Genomic DNA, 20,772 nt, shown 5'->3' on the forward strand with positions numbered 1-20,772 from the left:
TTAAACTCTGTATTGTATTCATTCTTTCTTCCCCAAAATTGTCTAAGTGGGCTGTGTAGGTGTCTTCTAATGGAGATAAGTAACAGACTTGCTCCTTTCTGCCTTGAAGGTGTGAGGATGCTGGATGGTGATGTCACAGACATGGTGGAAGCAAAATCCGTCAGCTACAACCCACAGCATGTGCACATCTACAGTGCCAGCTGGGGCCCTGATGACGACGGCAAGACTGTGGATGGGCCCGCTCCCCTCACCCGACAAGCCTTTGAGAATGGTGTGAGAATGGTAGGTTTTCAGAGCTTCTGGGGGTGGAGATGTTCATATGCAGCATTTGTAGCCATGGCATCATCCAGGCTAGAGGGTTGCTGGAACTCATGAGCTGAGCGGCCACTGGGGAGAAGGCTTGAACTTTGGCATCGTGTGTTGTTTCTGTTCTACAAACAAACTCAGAGTTAATGTTCCCTCTGACGTGAACAGTGCACTTGGATGTTTAGAGCCACACGGGGAAATAAATCAATATGTGAATATAGCACTTTGAGAAGCAAATTCTTGGGTCTGAACTATTGAGCACGTTTTCACAGTTTCCATTTGGTAATGGCAGATCATCCAGGAAGGTGCTTCTAGCATGGCCCCTTTGTGTCACTTAGTCTCACTTCTATACAAAGACAATGCTATCTTTCTATCAGCACCAGATCTCCCCAATCATAGAAATTAAATTTTATTTGATGTGAAACAGTCACTGAACAACGTCCCCCAGAAAATCTAGCTTCATATTCTATTGCAATAGAATGTCTGTTTCAAAATTCTAATCTTAAATTCTATCTTAAGTAAAAGCAAAGATGCTAGAACTTGTAGAAAGGGGAGTGGTCCACCAGAAGCAGTGTCTTTCAATCTACTAATGACTAGATCTTTGAGTTACATAGTCATCATGGGTCTGGCCCTAACTTCCCTTGGCCTTTCATATCACTGTGCAGTCATGGAAACGTTCTCCACTCTTGTTCATTGTTCATCAGCACATTCTGTTTTTCCTGGCCTACCCCCAAGTTCCTCAGTCCTCTACTGAAAAGCTACCTCTTCCTAGAAGCCCCTTCAAGCCCACACTGGAAGGAACTTTATCATTAGTCCCCACTCTGCGCTCATTGCGTTTATCAGTCTTCCTGATGCTAAGTGAAGGCCAAACCATATTTACATTTTGTATCAGAGTTTGTTCTGGGTTTATCTTCCTCACAAAAGTTTAAGTCCAAGAGAGCAGAACATTCCCTTTATACATATTTATGGATTTTACAAAACTAAGAGAATATATTGAATTCTAGTGAACATTCTGGAAATGTTTGTTGCATCAAATTTAGCTTGATACTAACCACAATGTTTTCATAGATTCGGCCCAGATTTGGAACAGTGGGACGTATTCGGTTGATTAGCATAATGTTTGAGCAGGAATACAAATTATAGTGAGTCTTGCATATTTTTGTGAACCCAGGATAGACTTTTAGCAAAAGCCTGAGCTAAGCCATCCCATGACTGTTCTGAAATGGATTTGACAGGGAAAATATAAACTTATTTTGCAAGCACTTTCTAACCAAAAAAAAAAAAAAAAAAAGTTTAGGTTTAGTGAAGATATTTTATTTTCTAGTTGTGTCCATATTCAGCTACTTTAGCATACTTTTTAACAAAGAGATAATATTTCAACTCATTGCCTAAAATTTTCTTTTCAAAATGTCTTACTACCAAATGAATAATATACCCTAAGTCATTTGGTGATTCATTGCCAAAGCTGTGGACTACAAATTAATGTTATTGGCTAGTATGTCATCAGTAAAATGGCCACTTGAGCTCAGTTTAAATCTTCCAGCGATGTACCAGGAGATTGGGATAGATGTGAGGACTTCCTGTTGGGACTCTAGGTAGGACAAGTATGGGAGAATGGGGAAATAGAATGATCCAGAGGGTCCTAGAAACCTACAAGAAGAACATCATAATGGGCAGATATGGACCCAGGGGCTCTGCTCAAACGACTGCGCGAACCAAGGATAATACATGCAGTAAACATCGAAACCTTACTCAGATCTAGCCCATGGATAGGACATTCTCCACAGTTATCTGGAGAGTGGGGACTACTCTGACATAAACTCTGGTGCCCCATATTTGACCACTTCCCCTTGGTGGGGAGGCCTGGTGGCACTCAGAGAAAGAATCAGCAGGCTGCCAAAATGAGACTTGATAATCTATGTGGTGGAGGAGGTCCCCTTCAGTCACAGACCTAGGGGAGGGGAATAGCGTGAAAGTGGGAGGGAGGGAGGAATGGGAGGATACAAGTGATGGGATAACAATTGAGATGTAATCTAAATAAATTAATTAGTTAAATAAAAAAAGAAAATTAAAAAAACAAATCTTCCAGTGATGAACACATCCCACTCATTAAAAAAAAAGCCACCTGGAATTTCTCAGTGATATGAAAATTCTTTTGTTAGTAATGCGCATACCCTGTGGTTGTATATACATATATATATATATATAAAGAATGCCCAAGCCTAATCAGTTTGTTAAGTGACTAATGTGGGCCTGTGGGTAAGTAATAAGGTGCTAAGAAGTGAACTTTTACAATTTATTATTCCTGGAGAGTCTTCATTCAACAGAAATAAACCATAATGTTAATCAGCGAAGCAGATTAAAATGTGGCACATTTATTGTAAGAAAAAGTGTTTCCTTTTTAAAGTTAGATTTAAAAACAGATCATGTAAAGAAACTTCAGACACATAGGACTATTTATATATCAGTTATGTGAAAATTTAATTAATTTAATTAATTAATTAATTTAAAGTGGCCTTTTATTGTGATAAGTCATATGCCGAAAGGATATTAGGAAGCAATTAATAATGGATTTCCCTACCCAGTTAGTCAGTCATTGATGGCTATGTGTAGGTCCAGTGTCTTTGCATACCCTTATTCATATCACCAGCCAGGAATCACATTGAATTTCCATGCGGATCCTTGGGCACCATTCCAGTGCAACCCACACGAATAGGGCTCATTGGTTTTATTTGTTTCAAAATGTTTGGAGTCTTGCAGTACCATAATTTAGGTGCTAGGATATGCCTCTGCAGTCAAGCATGTGCTTAGCATGCATGAGGACATAGGTTCAACACCCACAAACACCCATCACCCACAAACCAAAAGAATAGCATGATTTATTCAGCATTTCCTTAAAGATCTTCTGAGAATTTAATCTGAACAAAAAGGACTTCAGTTTTAAGACGAACCGTTAACTTTTAGAGTTGGAGTAGCAGCGAAAGCAGCAGCTCTTAAAAGGGAAGATTTATCTTCTGGTTCTTCTCCCATCTCAGGACGAAATGACAGCCATAAACCATGAAAATGAGGCAAAATTGATTGGATAGTGTTTTCATGTATTTAGTACAGTGAAACTTTCATGTGAAGGTTAAGTCAAGTCTGATATTTCTCATTTACTTCTGACTTTAAATCAAATACCTTCCGTTTTCTCTTCTAAAGTGGTGTGATGCTATAGTATTCATTCACATAGATTTTGTGAGAAAATATCCACCTAGAGTCATTAATTCACTGTCTGAGTGTAGTAAGTACTCAATTAAAACTCTTTAGAGAAAAATATATATCTCCTTCAAAACTACTGTTTACTTTTGTTTTTAGCCCCTCGTGCTTCTCCCCTAGATCGCGTCTGTGTTGCAGAATTCTAGATGGCCCCATTGGGTTACCTTTGTGGTTGATTTAAAACAGCATGGCAGCTCAGCACAGATTCACTGAGCTTTGTTGACATCATTTACGGGGTTCCTTCTGTCTGTTTACACCATCAATTCCACCTGCTCTTTTAAAAAAGGCATCTGCAATTTTACTGTGATTCTCCATGAGTGTGTGTGTGTGTGTGTGTGTGTGTGTGTGTGTGTGTGTGCACATGTCACCTATGTCTCAAATTGTTTGTTTTCCCAAAGGCTGTTACTTTAGATAGCTGTGAGTATACCATTCAGCATTCCAAGTTGATATTGGGTTGTCTTTATTACAAAAATGAAAATATTTACTACTTTCTTGTGATGAATGTGATGAAGCCTCAAGTGAAACCTAATTTTATCTTCATTTAGGTATGAAAAGAAAAAAAAATCAGTGAGCTATTGAGTGATTTGAGGACATAAGGAACAAAGGCAGGTAAAGAAATGCCTTCTGCTAACCAATGAAAAGCATTTGCAAAAGACTTTAAGTCACTTTGGCCCTTCCTTTTTCCACTTCACGCAGGAACTGAAATGAATAGTCTCTACATCGTGTCAACAAGACAAAAAACAAAAACAAACAAACAAACAGAAACCAAGCAGAGAATCCACAGGAATATTTCAACTGGCATGCATATAGTAGATGAAATCTAGCTGGAAGCTGGGAGTGGGCAGCATCGCTTTATATGGAAAGGGTAGACAGTTCACTTTGAGGAGGGCGGAATCTGCAGACATAAAAGAAATCCAATCACATGAAGACCTGGAAGAAGAATGTTCTATGCAGAAGGGACAGAAAGCACCAAAAACCCCACATAACAAAGGGATTTTGCAAATAGCAAAGGGTTTGCAGTGTATTTCCAGGACAGCTGAGTGCCCAGGCCGTAGGAATAGTACAGGCAGAAAGCAGTAGAGAGATGGGGTTGCCTAAGGCCAGCTCAGCAGGCTTCTCTGAGTCACAGAGAGGGTTTGCATTCCATCCTGCTACGGAAAGCCACTGGAGGTTGAAATAGGGCAAAGGCAATGTAGACAAAGCATCTGTATGGTGAATGGGGGCGGGGGGGGGGGATAAGAATAGAAGACTGTGGTGGTCCAAGCCAGCATTAGGACGTGGCAGCACTGTCCAGACCACCAGAAAGATCAGGCAGCAGGAGAGGGAGGGACAAGTATCAGGAAATCTATTCACAGAGGAGATAAATACATTTTGCTCAGGGCTTCCAAGTATTGATCGTGTCCATTCTTGCTGCTTACTAATCAGAAAGGTACCAAATATTGAATTTCAAAATGCTCTCCATTTGTTTACTATAAGATAAACATTTGAATCGGTAGGATGTAGCAGTGCTTTGAAAGACTTTAACAAAATCAGAATTGATTCAATTTAATATAGCCCCTTTGGAATTAATGCTCCAAAATTGTATCAGAGAAACTGTGTTAAACAAACCATATTATAGTTGACAACTTGCTCGCTCTCTCTCTCTCTCTCTCAGCATTGCATTTTATTTGATGCCAAGGAGCTATAAAATGAGTATAATTTTTAGAATCATATAATTCAGACTACAGTCAACGAGTAGAAATGTGACGATGATGAAGTTAAGGAGGAAAGCAATGATAACATGAAAGTTTAATATTTTGGCCCTTCTGTTCATTGCTGTCACTCATCTAAGTCCCGAAGTGGGCTGTTAACTTTTAATCTAGACAATATTCTTGTGAGACAGGCACTATTTCCCCCAATCTTACAAGTAGAGAAGACAAATCTATCATAGCTATCAAAGTCAGAATATGGGCCTCAAATCACTCTGGTAAGTTCAGCGGCACCTTCCCTTTTTGTCTTCTTTGACACAGCTGCCTCTTCCTTGATTGTGCTTTCCTGTTTCAACTCTGTTATCAAATACACATCCACATGGTTAGTTCCCCTATCTCAGAAAGGATAAATAAGGCCAGAGAGACTACTCAGTGGTTAAGAGCATCAGCTGCTCTTCCAGAGGTCCCAGGTTCAATTCCCAGCACCCACATAGCAGCTCACAACCATCTGTTCCAGAGGACCCAGTGCCTTCTTTTAGCCTGCATGGCTATCTGGCCACACAAGTGGTTCACAGACATGCTGCATGCCGGCCAAACATCCACACACATAAAATAAAAATGAAAAAGAATAGGTGACGAACCTCTCTTCTTGTATCCCCTTCCTTTTCCTGACTCCATTTCTCTTTCCCTTCAGCTTGAAATCCCTTATGGCCTTTCTCATTCTTGCCATCTACTAGGGCCTGTTTGTATTACCTCTTGGGGCCATTGCTTCCAAGCTCCCCTCCCCCAGGAATATAGTGAAGCTGTTTTGTCTCGTTGACCTCTGCATGACCTCCAGGCTGTCATTTAACTTGTCCTACAGGGCATCCTACCTGCACTTCCCATACACCCTAAACCCTCAGAGCCCTGTGAAAATTCTGTGGTACCTGTTCACGTTATGCTATCTCCTCCACAAACATCAGGCTACAATCTCTATTGTATGCAAAATACTCAAAATAGTCTTGACACTCTGGAGAGATTTAGTGAGGAAAGAACGAGTGATTGAGGAATGTATGAATGACCAACATGCCAGTTTGCTATGTATATTCAAAAACCACACTTTCACCATACATATATTATGAACCTGAACCTCTTAAGCATACATGATACACCATGGTGGTTAAAGAACCTCAAGTCTGAATGCAGGCTCTCTGATTTAGAAATGTGTGTTCTGGTACATTTTTTTTAAACCTCATTTAGGTTAAAATTAACCTGTAGGATCAGTTTGTCCATCCATTCTATGGAGCTAAATGCTAGAAATTCCCTTAGAAGATCATATTTTAATGCCTGTGAAACACACTGTAGACAATCATGACACAATGCCAAAGCTGTGCATAGTACAAGTCTTAATCAGATTCGCACCTGAAATGAGCAAGGCACTAAAGATGAGCTGCTGACAAATCACGGAAACTGCGGTGAGAGTCTGCATGGTCCCACACGCCTGCCTTTAATCAACCTGAGATTGCTGAATGATCCATTGACAGTCTTCAGACGCTATTACTGAATGGTTTGTGTAAGGAGAAGAAAACAACAAGAGAAACGTTTGCTAATGTTCTCTTCCAAAAATCCCCCAACTTCATAAAACTCAAAACACAATGAGATGGGAATTGACAAGTTTTTGTTTTCTTTTGTTTTGTTTTCTGCCAAGTACACAAGAATTGTCATTTATCTTATGGTGTCTCTGGTGACTTGAAAGTACATTAAAGAGCCTTGGATGTCTCAAAGTAAATAGATGTGTTTAATTTTAATCAAGGTTTTCAATTTAAGCATATAGATGCTTTTCTTTTCCCTCTGCCATTTCTTCCTCCCTAGCTCCTTTTGTCCCTCCCTCCCTTCTTCCCATGGAGTCTTACTGTGTACCCCAGGCTATGTATCCCAAGCTAACCTCAAACAAAGTCTTCCTTATTCTGCTTTACAAGTGCTGGCCTTACAGGCATATACCACCACACTCAACCATAACAACAAAACTGCATCATATTTTAAAAATTGCTTTCAATTTTCATTTCATTTTAGATTGTGCAGAACTATTCTCTTCAAATTCAGCTAAACTTGTTAGGTCTTTGCTGTCATAACCTCAGGACTAGAAATGACTTGGTTAATTCACTCGGTTAATTAAGTCCTTGGTTCACCTTGTTTCCCTCCCTAAAACCTATACTTTGGCATAGTCATCTATAAAGCAACTTTCTAGAGCTATTTGCTGAAAGCCCGTGAATCCTCCCTTGTCTTCACAATGAGAACGACTCTTGCACAGACTTGTCAACTGGATGCTTCCAAAATCTCCCAGCCCAAGCTTCAGCTTTCAATTCTGCATGAACACTGCAATGGAGGAAGACTATCTATCTGCACAGATTATCGTCTTTTCCTTTAAAACTCCATCACTGCTTACTGCTTCACATGAAGGACAAGGAACACTAGGCTTTTAGCAGGGCACATAGGTCTCTCATAGTTTAGCAGGGCTTTCAGCGTAGAAACCTTACATGTCATCTTTTATAGAACAGAGTAAGAATCACCCTGCCCCCATTTGCCCTTATGTAGCTGTGACCCAGAGCTTTCGAGAATAGTACCCAAGGAGACATTTGTGGCACCATCATTTTAGCCGATCCAGGATAGGGAAATAATCTTGTAAAGTAAGTGACACCACAAACAATTTTCAGACATCGATGGTGCTGAGTTGGGTGGCAGAGTAAGAGACTGACAGTGCCAGGTTTTCTACAATGGACTCTGTTTATCCCTGAGTTCCACCATGCTCAGCACTTTGCTAGGTGGCATGGAAGGATAACTAGCCCTTGGTCCTCATCTTAGGGGGATTCTCTACGTAGTGATGAGGAACTGTCTAAATAAAGTGTGAACCACTCCCTAACTGCACTCATCATCTGGAACCTGGTAAGAGAGTGCAGAAAACACAACACAGAGTAACAAAACCTACTTGCCTGGAAGCCATCTTGTCCACTTTGGGTTATTAAAGTTTAATAAGACTTGTACAGTTGGTACTTATCAGCAGGTGCCTGACACATTGACAGCATTTCCTGACAAGTGTGCTCAATTATGTTCCCTAGAAAAAGAGCAGGAAATTGAAATGGAATCTTTTCCGTATTCAGGAAAGCGTATATTATGGTTGCCTTGTCATTTTACTCAAGAAAGCTTATTGAAATACACACTACATGCTCAGCTTTGGTTTAGCATTTGTCTCTGCATTCCCCACTCCTGGAGAACTCATGTAGTTCACTGTGAATAGTTGAGGATCACATTTTTACAGAGTTCTCTTGGGCTGGAGAGATGGCTCAGCATTACACGCTCTTCCACAGAACCAGAGTTCAAATCCCTGCATCCCTATCCGGAAGGTGTAGCTCACAATGAACTGTAACTCTAGTGCCAGTGGCAATGCCAGTGCCTTCCTATGTCTTCTGTGAGTACCCACATGCATGTACTTGCACACTCATATGCATGCACGAGAAATAATAATAAAAATAAGTAATTAATCATATTTTGAAGTAACAAGTTTTCCCTGTCACTTTATCTACAAGTAAAATTTCAAGTCTAGGGCAACTTTCTTTGAGAGTTTTGGCTTGTTTCCTTGCTTTGGAAAGGTCATTAGAACATTCTGAACAGAGCCAATGCCAAGGACAGGGAATGGAAGTGGAAGAATGAAAACCTTTGGTTGTTAACGTCCAATTGGAAGTATGGCACTAGTTCCATCTTCACACGACTGTATCCAGGGGTCCAATTCCTTACTTACTGTTTCTTCCAGAAAATTAACACATTTTTCAGTTGGGTAGATATATAGAGTGTTTGATGAAAGCGCAAGGCCCCTTCTACAACCCCATGTTATCTTCTAAAGATGCAGAAGTCACACGTGCACATTTTTAAAGCCCTTAAATAAAAAGCATGTGTCTAGCAAGAGGAGAGAGAAGGGGCACATATAATAAAAGCAGCAATGGTAACCATAATCAAATTAATCAGTTCCACCGGGAAGGGATAAATAGGTCTTATATACACCCAGCTGTAGTAGGATTGATAGCAGTTTGCACTTTAATAAATGACAGGTTGCTGCTACATTAGTTGCTGAGTGTTGTAAAGCTGTGAAATGACATATGGGTGGACAAAGATAGACAAAGGAGCTTATTTAAATTTGGTGTACTTAATGAGAATTGCTTTAACCAGGCCTGTTTTAAAAATCTTGCCTGAGGATTTAACTATTCCTGTGTGGAACTCTGTGCATAATTTATATGAACTAAGAAGTGACTTGTCAAGAGTGCTCAACTTAATGTCATCCATTTGTTAAACAAAAGTGCGTCTTTCATATAAATACATGTGTGGGTTTAAATTCTGTAATTATCACAGTATTGCCTGAGGCATACATATCAAATTTTGATTAATGCAATTTATCTACACATTTTAAAGGAAAGGTGAACAAATCTATGGTCACCATATCTATGTAAAATTTTCAAACATTAATTGCTACCTTGTATACAGTTTTAAAGATGTGTGGGTATTTATGTAATTAGATTAATCAGTAAACGCATTCCAAATTCCTCTTAGTTCTCATTCCTATGACAACTACTTGAAAACAACAACCTAAGAAAGAAAGGCTTTATTTTGGCTCACGGTTTTAGGGTAGGACAGTCATGGCTCAGGAGACTGAAGCAGCTGGTGCTCAGTTTTCTGCTACTTAGTCACTCAAGGACGTAGGCCATTGGCTGGATCCACCAACATTCAGAGGATCCTCTCTGGCTTGTTAAATCCTTCTGGAAATACTTTTGTAGACATATACAGGGGTGTGCTCCATGTGGCCCTAAATTCCATCAAGCTGACAGTATAGACGAAGCATCATTTGTTAGAACCCACTCCCCCTGCATCAGCTGTAGAGGCCTCTTCTTTTGGTTTGCTTGATTCTGTTCAGATTGACTGCTGGGCTAATTGGGGAGCAGGTAAATGTCTCAAAAGTTGTTCTGCTGTGTTACTGGAAGAGTACAGAGCATACAGATACTGAATTCAGTGAATTTAAGGTACACTCTAAGCAGCCATTTCTGTGATGCCACATGTACGTTTGTGAAAGCTGATGGGGAAAACACATGAATGCATTTCCTTCAACATAATACAGCAGTCAGCAGAAAATACAGGCCACTGTGTAATAAACAGAGATAAGCTGAAGTAGGCTGTCGCTTTCCTATCCCTTAGAAGTGTGTACGACTTGTGTCATGCAATTTGTGGTGGGCATAGTATACCTACATTCCTCATTATGTGATGGATACAATGTAATGTAATTCTCAGGGGTTTTTCTTTTTCAACTGTTAATGAGTGTGGCTCTGTTGGCTTTGTAGCGGTGCACATGGATGTGTAAAGTTAGGCAATGTGGATGACCACTAGGAAGCATCACTGTGGCTTATCCTCAAATCTCTGCATAAAGCCCGTGTTGTTTACCGCTGCATAATGCCAGTTCCTGTGGAGTATCATATGGTGCATCTATGCAAGTTCAGCCAAAATATGGTCACCGGAGTTACCACAGCAACAAAGAACTGTCTCTTTGAGTCTCTGGAGGAGTTGTCACACTGAGCAACATTTTGGACTTCACTGTGTTGCTTCTCTTTCTTTTCAACATTGTAGGAGGTCCAGGATGTTATGGCAAGAGCAGGCCTTTGTCAGTTTGAGACATGGCACATTGCTGAGTTGCCAGCACTTCCGTTTCCCTTGGAGAGGGCCACACTTCTGTTCTCTCTATTGGAGCAATTACAAAGACCCAGTGACATGGCTCATCTGAGGGATGAAGTGCTCATCTTGGCAGCTGATCTTCTCTTCAAAGGAAGAGTGGCATTGCATTCATTTTTTAAGAAGCACAGAATATTCGCCATGGAGCCCTATATTAAAAAAAAAAATTAGTCTAATACTGATGGTTCCATTTTATTTAAGATAGGATTGTGTTTGTGGATAGAAAATGCTATGAGTTTATTTTCAGAAATCCAATAAGGTACCCTATGTAAGGTCATGTAGTTGCTTCATGTAGTTGAAGAGTGTGACATCATTCAAGCCCCACAGTGGGTTATAGAGGGGGTGGCTTGCTTATTGCATTTTTGAGTTGAGCCAGCAGTTGCAAGAATTCCATAATCTAGAGCTATCTTCAAGTAGGGTGAACTTTTATTATCTCTGGAATATCTCTATTCTTTCCAAGTGCCTTTCAAACATTTACAATAAATTCTTTTCATACCCTTGTTGGTAATAAATGTTTTTATTCTCTATGAAAGGAATTTCTCAAATTTTAGCCCTCAACATAAATTGAAAATTAATGACTCATTTCAGAACAGTTTCAAATTTGTACTTTTTAAAGATTTATTTTTGTTTTTAAATATGTGTGTGTTGTGTGTGTTTGTATCGTGTGTTTGTATCTGTGTGGGGGGGCATGTACACATGTATGCAAATGTCCAATGAGGGCAGAGGCATTGGATCCCTTGGGTCTTCTTGGAGCTGGAGTTACAGGCAGCCGTACCTGACATAGATGCTAGGGATGGAATCCAGGTCCTCTGCAAGAGCAATCTATACTCTTAGCACCCCAGGCAGCTCGCCAGCCCCTCAACATCACTACTTAACATTGGGAATGTTCCTCATGCTTCCTTGAACCTGACTCTGCTGAGAGTCTGCGCATGACTTTGTCTTTGCTGAGATGGTCGAATAGGTAGGGAGGTGGCAGGTGTGACAGTAGCCTTTAGGAAGGCTGAGATGACTGGTTGCCCAGAACAGCTCAACTGGTGTTAATTGTTGCCTGGGATTACTTCGGGAAGTGTGTGATGTGAACGGTCTTGTCCTATCTGATTGAAATTAGGAAATGAGTATGAACTCTACCATATGGTTTCTCTTCCAACCACCGCTAACAATATGGGAGAGGAGTTTACACAGGGTTTAAAGTGTGGCAGTCTGAGAGGTGACTAGACAAGTAATACCTGAGTCTTTTTGAAATTTTCATTTGTTTTTTATTGATGCATAAAATTAGCTATGTACATATTGATAGAACACCATTAGTTGTTTTCACACCTTGTGCAAGGTTTTTAAAAAAATCCATTTTTTTTTTCAGTTTTTTGAGATGATTTGTTCTCATGTACAACTAATGTAGTCTGGCGAGGAAGATGAAGTCCGAGAAAGCTGGAGGCCTGGGTGGTCAGCAGCCTGTACTGTAGAATTCTTGATTTGGCAAATAAAATAAAACAAAAAGAGAAAGGGTTTATTTTCTTTTTCTAATTAGCTTAATCCACGGTTGTTAATCAGTGTTTAATCCACACTGTGAAGTATTTTCAAGGACATGCAGTATCAGTGGAAATCACACTGCGCGCGCCTGATCCAGCATGCCTGTCCCGCGCTGTCTCTCCTACATCTTCACCTCTACTCATACTAGTCAGATAATGTACTATTCATAGCAAATTACTCAGCCACAAAATTCTATTATTTGAAGTACTTGGATAGACAGAATATCTGAAAATTAATAAAATATTTGGCATAAAAGCAAAGTTTTGTTTCTTTATAGGTATTCTAATGCCATTTCTCCTTGAAAGAATGATTCTTCTCTTCCAGTTATGTCATAAAAATAAGCAAAGTAAAAGAAATCCAAAGTCATAATACAGTTCCAGAAGCCAAGGTTCACGCCCCTGTATACGCCTTTGATGTATCAGATGAGGAATACATCTGTCAGCTCAGAGTTACTGACCCTTCTAAAGGATTCCCATCTCTGAAAATAGGGTGGATTCTGCTAAGCTGTTATTACTGTTATGATTTTGTTATTTTGTTTGAGGTTGTTGTTGTAGTAGCTGCTGCTGCTGTTGCTGCTGCTGCTGCTGCTGCTGCTGCTGCTGCTGCTGCTGCTGCTGCTGAGACAAATTCTTGATAATTATCCCAGGCTGATCTTAGGCTCACTAAGTGGCCCAAGCTAGCTTCTATCTCATGGTGAGTCCTCTGTCTCGGACTCCTGAGTCCTGGAATTACAGGCTAATTCTAATACAGATTAATGCATTTATATTCTGTTGGATATGGTAGGTAAACAGTTCCTTTTAAACAGTTTCTATGAATATGCTGAGCACAAAAGGAGCAATTTTCTGAGCACTGGAGAGGGGGGGAGCCCTTCTGTGAACCATCGTTCATTCTGGCCTTTGATACATTGTCTCCAAATACCACCTTTAAACATGAAACTCAAGTCCCCTCTGGTTCCTTGAATCCCACACTGCTAGCTCATTGACTAGAACTCAAATACTGCTACGAAAAAGTGTCAGTTATACGGGCTGTTTAAAACTCTGCCGTTCTGCTTAAAATATGCTTAAACATAAAACCTAAAAATAAGAAGTCATTTTTATTAGAAATGCTTGTCCCAGGGACCAGCAGTTGACTCCATAATCCTTATTGGGCTCTCCAAGCCTTTAATGACTAAGCTGACTGCATTGGGCACACTCACTGAGCATATAAAATTCATTTTTATTTGTGTGTGGTTGTATAAATTAATATGGTTACTAATAACTGCATCTAATTTTTCAATGTTTTATTAAGAAGCCAAAGAACATTTAAAAAAATGATGTTAACTACTTGGCTTAGTAGTCTTATGTATGTGCAGAAGACTAGAATGCAGAGAAGCCAGTTAAGAGATGAGAACAGGGATGGTGGAGACGGCAGGGCAGGATGAAGGGAGAGTGGAGTGCTAGAGCGTGTAGCTGGCACCAGTAGTGCCCGCTCACAGTGGAAGTGGAAAGTAGTTGTAATTGCCTTCCAGTTGCTCCTCCTACTCAGCATCCTTTGACGATGGGGGATGAGAAGGAATAAGACCATGCCATGGATTGCCTTTGCCGAGTCAGGTTCAACTGGGGCTCACAGCAGACTCATTGAACAAATATTTAAAATGTGGGACTTTTAGCAAAAGGGGTCTAGGCTGAGCAGATGGGGTGTGTCAGGAGGTATGACCAAGGCAAACATGTTTGCTGATGGATGCTTTGTTGAAAGTCACCTTTAGGGAGCCGTTCTTTTTCACTAGTTAGCATTTGTTTTGCCTTGTTTATTGTTTTGTTTTGCTTGTTTTGTTTGTTTTTCGAGACAAGGTTTCTCTGTGTAACAGCCCTGGCTGTCTTGGACTCAGTTTATAGAGTAGGCTGGCCTGGGACACACAAAGACCTGCCTGCCACTGCCTCCCAAGTGCTGGCATTAAAAGCTACACCACCATGCCTGGCTACTTGTTAGCATGTTTAATCTTGAGATTTTGACTCAGAACAAGAGGACTACCGAACTTTTGCTGCTATCTGATCACCAAATAGGTCAACTCTAGCTAATGACATTTGGCTTAAAGTACATGAAGTGGCTTTTTCATTTGCCACAACTATTCTGGAAGTGGAACTGCACCAATTGAGACCTTATGTTCTTTAAGTGAGATTTACCAACAGTGGCAGATATTAGAAATCAGAGTCCTGCATGACCATTTTCTGGGAGATGGTCTTGTGTCATGAAAGCTGAGCACCTTGGCATAGCACTATTCTTGAAAAGCAGCAAGCAGCCCCCAGACTTCTAACTCCCGGGGCCAAACCTCTTCTTTATAAACCTCTCATGAGTCCCTGGATTTGGGGAGATCTTTATTTCAGTTTCATACAATTAAAGTTGCCACTTTCCATTCAGTGAGCTGAAGGAAGAATAAAGATCAAGTGTTAATAAACTCTTATCTAAAGCATACCTCCCTGCTTGTGGATGGTGACTGTACTCCGAGTGGCCTTGCCCCAGTGCTTTCCCCAAGGTAGACCAGTTAGTCACCAAGCACTGGGCAAGAGGTCATCTACTCCTGCTGCGCGCTTGCCACCTATTTTATCTTCTGGTAACTTCTCTGGTTCATGTTAGTTATTCATTGTTGATGATAATGATCCCAAAAGTTATTAAAATTGCTTAAATAAGAAATATATTTTGAAATTATGCAATAGTCCTTCAACATCTTTATTTCAGCTTTTGGTGTATTGTTTTGTTAGTTTGCTTTTTCCTGTACTTCAGGACTAGAACCATTTCGTTTAAGAAGCTCTGCCATGTTCAGGAGGGAAGTGGGGTTTCGGAGCTGCTTTCTGAATGTCGTTGAGCTTTAAAATGTAATAACTGTTGCCTCACTTCTCAGCTTCCAGGTCATTCACTGCAGGTGGCTGTGTCCTTCCCCGTTCTTTGCCTCTCACCCCTGGAACCCTGTATCACAGGACACAGAGACTCAAATACCCATGGTGTAAACAATAGAGACACTGTGTTCGTGGTGCACAGAAGAGAAGAAACCACACAGAATGTCGAGAGAGGCCTGGGCGAGGCTTTGGCGTAGTTTGCAGTCCACTGCTCATGCACAAATTGAAGAAAGTCTCTAGTCTCACATAGTTGTAATGTGCTCCTTCGTGTCTCCATACACAGATCCACAGTTCTGATTAAACTTGACAAGGTCTCACGTGCCTACCATGTTCTAAATAATGTGGGACCGTTGCTTGATGCTCTCGGTTTCCTAATCAATAGACTATACGTAGCATTATCCATCTTGCTGGTGCTTCATTTCTGCTCTCAATTAGCAAATACCAGAAGCCTCTTTTTCTTTTAATGGTAAAAAGCCTCTAATATTTGTTCATTGCCTTTCAAGAAACTGAAATATGAAGAAGAATTTACTATTACAATACCAAAGAAAGCCTAGTTTTATTGCCTCAAAGAAAAACTCATTTTAAATAAAAGTTTAGTTTTGTCACACTAGGAAGTTCACAAAACTCACACTGGGGCATAGGATTTAATTAGTACTCTGGCATAAAGTGTCCACCTGAAAAGCCAGCTCCTTCTTACCTTGTAAAAACAATGCTTGTGGGGTTATATAAATCAACTTTTTAGGATATATGTAAAAAACACACATGCTCTCTTAGACACACAGAGAAAAAGACTGTTTAGCATTTAGCTGAATGAACCCTGCATGGATTTCACAATATATCTTGCCTTAAGTTTCCTGGCTTTTTAACTTGGCATGCAGTTCAACTGAAGGCTTGTTTTGTTTCCCATATTTAAATGACTGAATTGCAATCATAATACTTAACCAAGCCAGAAAATGACATTACTACTTGCCCTTGGGGGAAAAAATGTCTCAAAACATTTTTTTTTAATCCTCCATCATCCACTTTCCCTTCTTCCTACACCCTGCACTAAGGTTTCCTTCTTAAATTACTCTGAAGTTTTAGAAAAATAAACAGGACTTTTTTTTTTTTTAACACATATGTTTTGGTTTGGGGACATTTCACACTAATGTGAACCCCCTGTGCAACTGTAGTAAACACGTCTCTGAATTGCTAATTGTTTTTGATTAACCCCAGAGCTGGTTGGCAGACATGGTTATGGCGTTTTTCAGCCCACAAATTTGGTGTTTATTTCTGGGACTTTGATCATAAAGCCTACACACAGGCATATGGGGTCAGCCGCCCTGTGGAGAGAAGGAGGGCAGGCATTGTGCGTCTTGGAGCTTCCATGAGGGATAGGCTGCTCTGCCAGCTCCTCTCCAGCTGCCTTAACAAAGCACCCAGGCTGGAAAGCTCAAGCGGTAGACCCTTATTTCCTTCCCATCAGTCCTAAATTCCGGAAGGCTGCAGCACCAGGCCAGGAAGTCAGATGAGTACTGGTCTCAGCTGGCAGACAGCCAGCTTCTCCACATGACCTTTCTTCTGTGCCACGTTCTGCGAGAGCTTGCTGGTGTCTCTTCCTCTCTTTAGGAGAACACTGGCTCTGCCCATTTAGTCTTCACACTAATGTCCTTATGTAACTTTAATGACTTGGAGGTGGATTACAATTTCATCCCCATAACATATAAATGACAACAGTGGCCTCTATAGTACTCTGGGTCTCCCCCAGCCCCCACCAGATACACCGCCAACCCTTGAGCTGCTGATATAATAATCTCCATGGCTTCTGGCTATGGGCTTTAAGGCCCATTGGCTTCTGGCAAGAGTAAGCCTATAGTTAAGACCAGAAGAAAATGGGCTTGTGAATAGGAGGGTCTTCAGGAGCAGCCTTGGTTGACAAGACACGCCAAGTCCTAGTGTTCCTCCATGCTCCGTCCCAGGGTCTCCTCTCTCCCCATGTCTAGACTTTGTAAGGCTAGTGAGCATGCACTGACCTCTCGGCTTTTCTATGCTTATTGTTTTTGTTTATTTGTAAGACAAAGTCTCTACATGTAGCCCTGGATGGTCTAGAACTTACTATGTAGTCTGAGCTTTCTCTGAATTCAGAGATCTTTGCTTGCCTCTGCCTCCCTAGGGTTCAGATTAAAAATCTGTGCTACCTTACCTGGCCATGTATTTCTCTATACTCATATATAAAAGAATTCTCACCTATTTGATACAAGGGTGTCACCTCTGGAGGGGACACTATCAGGACAGCAGCCATCCATAGCCCTTTCATCCCTGTAAATTCCTAAATGACCCCTTAAACAGTGTCACAGATCCTCTACAGTGATATTAGCTGTGGATCTTGCAATAACAGGATGGCTAGTGTTCAAACATCTGAGGGAGCCACTTTATGGTCAAGGTTTCCTGAAGTATTTGCGGTTTAAAAAAAAAACCTATGTCCCCCATACTAGTGATGCTCATGGGAAAGCCTACACCCTTTGCTTGTCCGTGCTAATTCCTACTGGCTCTGGAGAGAACGGGTACTAATATGTTCTTGGATCCCAATCCCAGGCTTCAGGGAAGACACGGGAGGCTTTCCTGAAAACAGCAGTATAATCTCACACAGGACTGCACAGTCCTGTGCGCTCAGAAAGCTGCTGGAGAAGACTGGCTCAGGTTCTGGCTTCTGTCATGTATCCGAGCATCTATGAGCACTTCTGAGATGCGCTTTGCCTGTCTGTAAAATGATGCTGATATAATATGCTTATATTGTGCATTGTACCATCTGTAGTGCTTTCTGTGTTTAAAAAAAAAACATCTCTAACATTTTGACTTCTGTTGCTTTGAATATGGAGTAAGTAGACTGTCTATGGATGCAACACTTGATCACAATTTAGAAAGAAAAACATCCTTTAAGAGTTGACACAAAGGGCTGAGATGTATCCTAGTGAGAGAGACCACGCCTTGCATGCATAAGGCCTTGGATTCCATCCCTAGTACTGGGGGAAAAAATTCTTTCAACCAGACACATTCCTACCTGGAATCACAGTACTTGGGAGACCAGGCAGAAAGTTCATGATTTTTGGCTAATATCAGGCTACATACTGAGACCCTGTCTCCAAACAAGCAAACAAACAAAACCAAACCCAAGCAAAGCAAAAACAATTAGGAAGACTAGAGGGACGGGTTAACAGTTAAGAACATTTCCTGCTCCTCCAGAGGACTTGAGTTCACATCCCAAAAGCCATGTAGGGCAGCCCGAACCACCTTCAACTTCAGCCCTAAAAGATCTGACATACTCCTCTGGCCTCTGAGGATACTTGTACACATGTGATATCTACACATAGACACATATGCACAAATACAAATAAGTGGAGTTGTGTTTTCCTTCTTTACAAAGAAATTATTGTGCTTGTATATTGATAAAACCAATACATTGTCATGGAAACTTGGTTTAAAGAAGAAAAGAAACCCTAATCCTACCAAAGAGGATGACTTCTGAAACCCTGTTTTGTGTGACACCCTCATGCATCTGACTTCTGGACATACACACTTTTATTTTTTCAACTAAGATACCCTGTATCTATGTGTATACTGGGTTTATAACAACGCATAAACACAAAAGTATTTTCTGGACATTTTCTTATTAAGTATCTTAATTATTTTAAACTATTTTAATGAAATTTATTGCTAGGTACGAAGTCAGAAATTTAGATGAATAAGTGTTACTGCATTTCTTTGCTTTTTCATGGCTCTGTGGTTCTCTTGCTCTCATCTGTTATGGCATTGGCTAAACCAGGTGGGTCATCTGCCTTCCCATGCATTCTGTTGGCCTGTCCAGGTAAGTTGTCGTGTGACCATGCTTTGGGCCTGTGGTAATGCCTCTCAGCCTCTGAAAGGGGGAGCATGCTGATAATAACTGGAACATTCTTCATTCCTCTGGCTATCTCCTTTCTCCAAGGTCTAGATATGAGTGCAACTGTTTACACAAAGGTCAGATGTAATGTCTGCTAATACTGGGCAAAGTACGGACAGAGGCTTAGATTATGATGGCAAGATTATTTCTACACTCTTCTAGGTTTTGATGATTCCTACATTATAGGTTTGCTACTGTCGTGATGAGAAGTCGGGGATTGCCCAGCTGGGATTTGGACTATCACTGGCAGTTACTCTCATTCCTGGTGTGTGTGTGTGTGTGTGTGTGTGTGTGTGTGTGTGTGTGTGTGTGTGTGTTTTCATTCTGTGTAGACAGCATTGCACTTTTACAGTTCAAAGAACAAAAAAAAATGTACACTCAGCTTGGTCTAATCGGGCTATAAATGTTCTGCTCTCTAAAGATTCAATATCAAGTCGAGGTTATTATAGATAGTCCAAATCCTTTGTTATTACTCTATGTCTTTCTAATTAGCAACTTTCACAAGGCAGTGAACAAAATACTGACAGAAACAACCTAAAGTGAGAAAAGTTTATTTCAGAAACTGTTAGTTTCAGAAAGTTTTAGCCCATTCCATGGGGAAAGTGTACTAAAGTGGCTTTGTCCATCATGAAGGCTGGGCAAGGGCTATCCTCCTCCTGCCTGCCCAGGTCCTGTGGTAACCTGCAGAGGCCCCATCTTGTGGGCCCTATTTTAGTCATCCAGGATCCACAACCTCCCAAAGTAGAGCTATCAGAGTGAAGAAACAAGTGCTCAAAACATGGCGTTTTAGATTCAAACTCTAACAGCATCTCACATATTCTCCTTCCACCTATGGCTTGAAGAAAGGATCAGCCCTCACCAGGAGTGTGGCTTTCTTCTTACATGCCAAGCAGAAGATGATGCAACAGATATCCTTCAGTGTGCCTTTGGCTTCAAATTAATATCATCATCATCATCATCATCATCATCATCATCATCATCATGAGTTTAGCTACCAAAGAGGCAAAGATATGCTTTACCTCATTCATCAGTGTTGTCTTTTCCTGGTGTTCATTACATTATTTAGTTTGGACTTTGTGGTCCTCTCCCTGCATTTTAAGCTTCAGTTGTGACATAAAGGGTGACGCAGCTCTTAGGATTTTGAGCATTGGTGGGGTCACTCTGACTGTGAGAAGTGTGAGGTGGCACTACTGCTTTTAGAGACCATGGGATGTGGCAGCCACTGCTTTATGCTTCCTGACTCTCAGATATCAAATGACACCGTATGACAGCCTCCCTTTACAGCAGTAGTGAAGACTCAAAACAGTGTTTGTTGTATCACGATAATTGTTACCGATCCTTGACGCATCCTTTATCACTGTAGGACATCACCAAACCTTGGCACCTTGGTTCCTCATTTGTATCAAAGTGACAGAAATCGTGTTGTTCTCACGTGTTTGTGGAAAAAGTTCAGCCTGAG

General features: G+C 40.8%; 1 protein-coding gene across 4 annotated transcripts in view; it reads left to right on the plus strand.

Moving 5' to 3' along the window:
* PCSK5 (proprotein convertase subtilisin/kexin type 5) overlaps positions 1 to 20,772 on the plus strand; it is a 440,201-nt gene that overhangs the window by 189,159 nt on the left and 230,270 nt on the right. For all 4 annotated transcript variants that reach the window (XM_084770008.1, XM_084770009.1, XM_084770010.1 and 1 more), the window contains exon 7: positions 110 to 282. In XM_084770008.1, the coding sequence (XP_084626134.1) occupies positions 110 to 282 (173 nt within the window). The remainder of the gene's footprint in view (positions 1 to 109; positions 283 to 20,772) is intronic.

The sequence above is a fragment of the Acomys minous genome (genome assembly GCF_964271855.1).
Source record: "Acomys minous genome assembly, chromosome: 2".
Classification (NCBI taxonomy): domain Eukaryota; kingdom Metazoa; phylum Chordata; class Mammalia; order Rodentia; family Muridae; genus Acomys; species Acomys minous.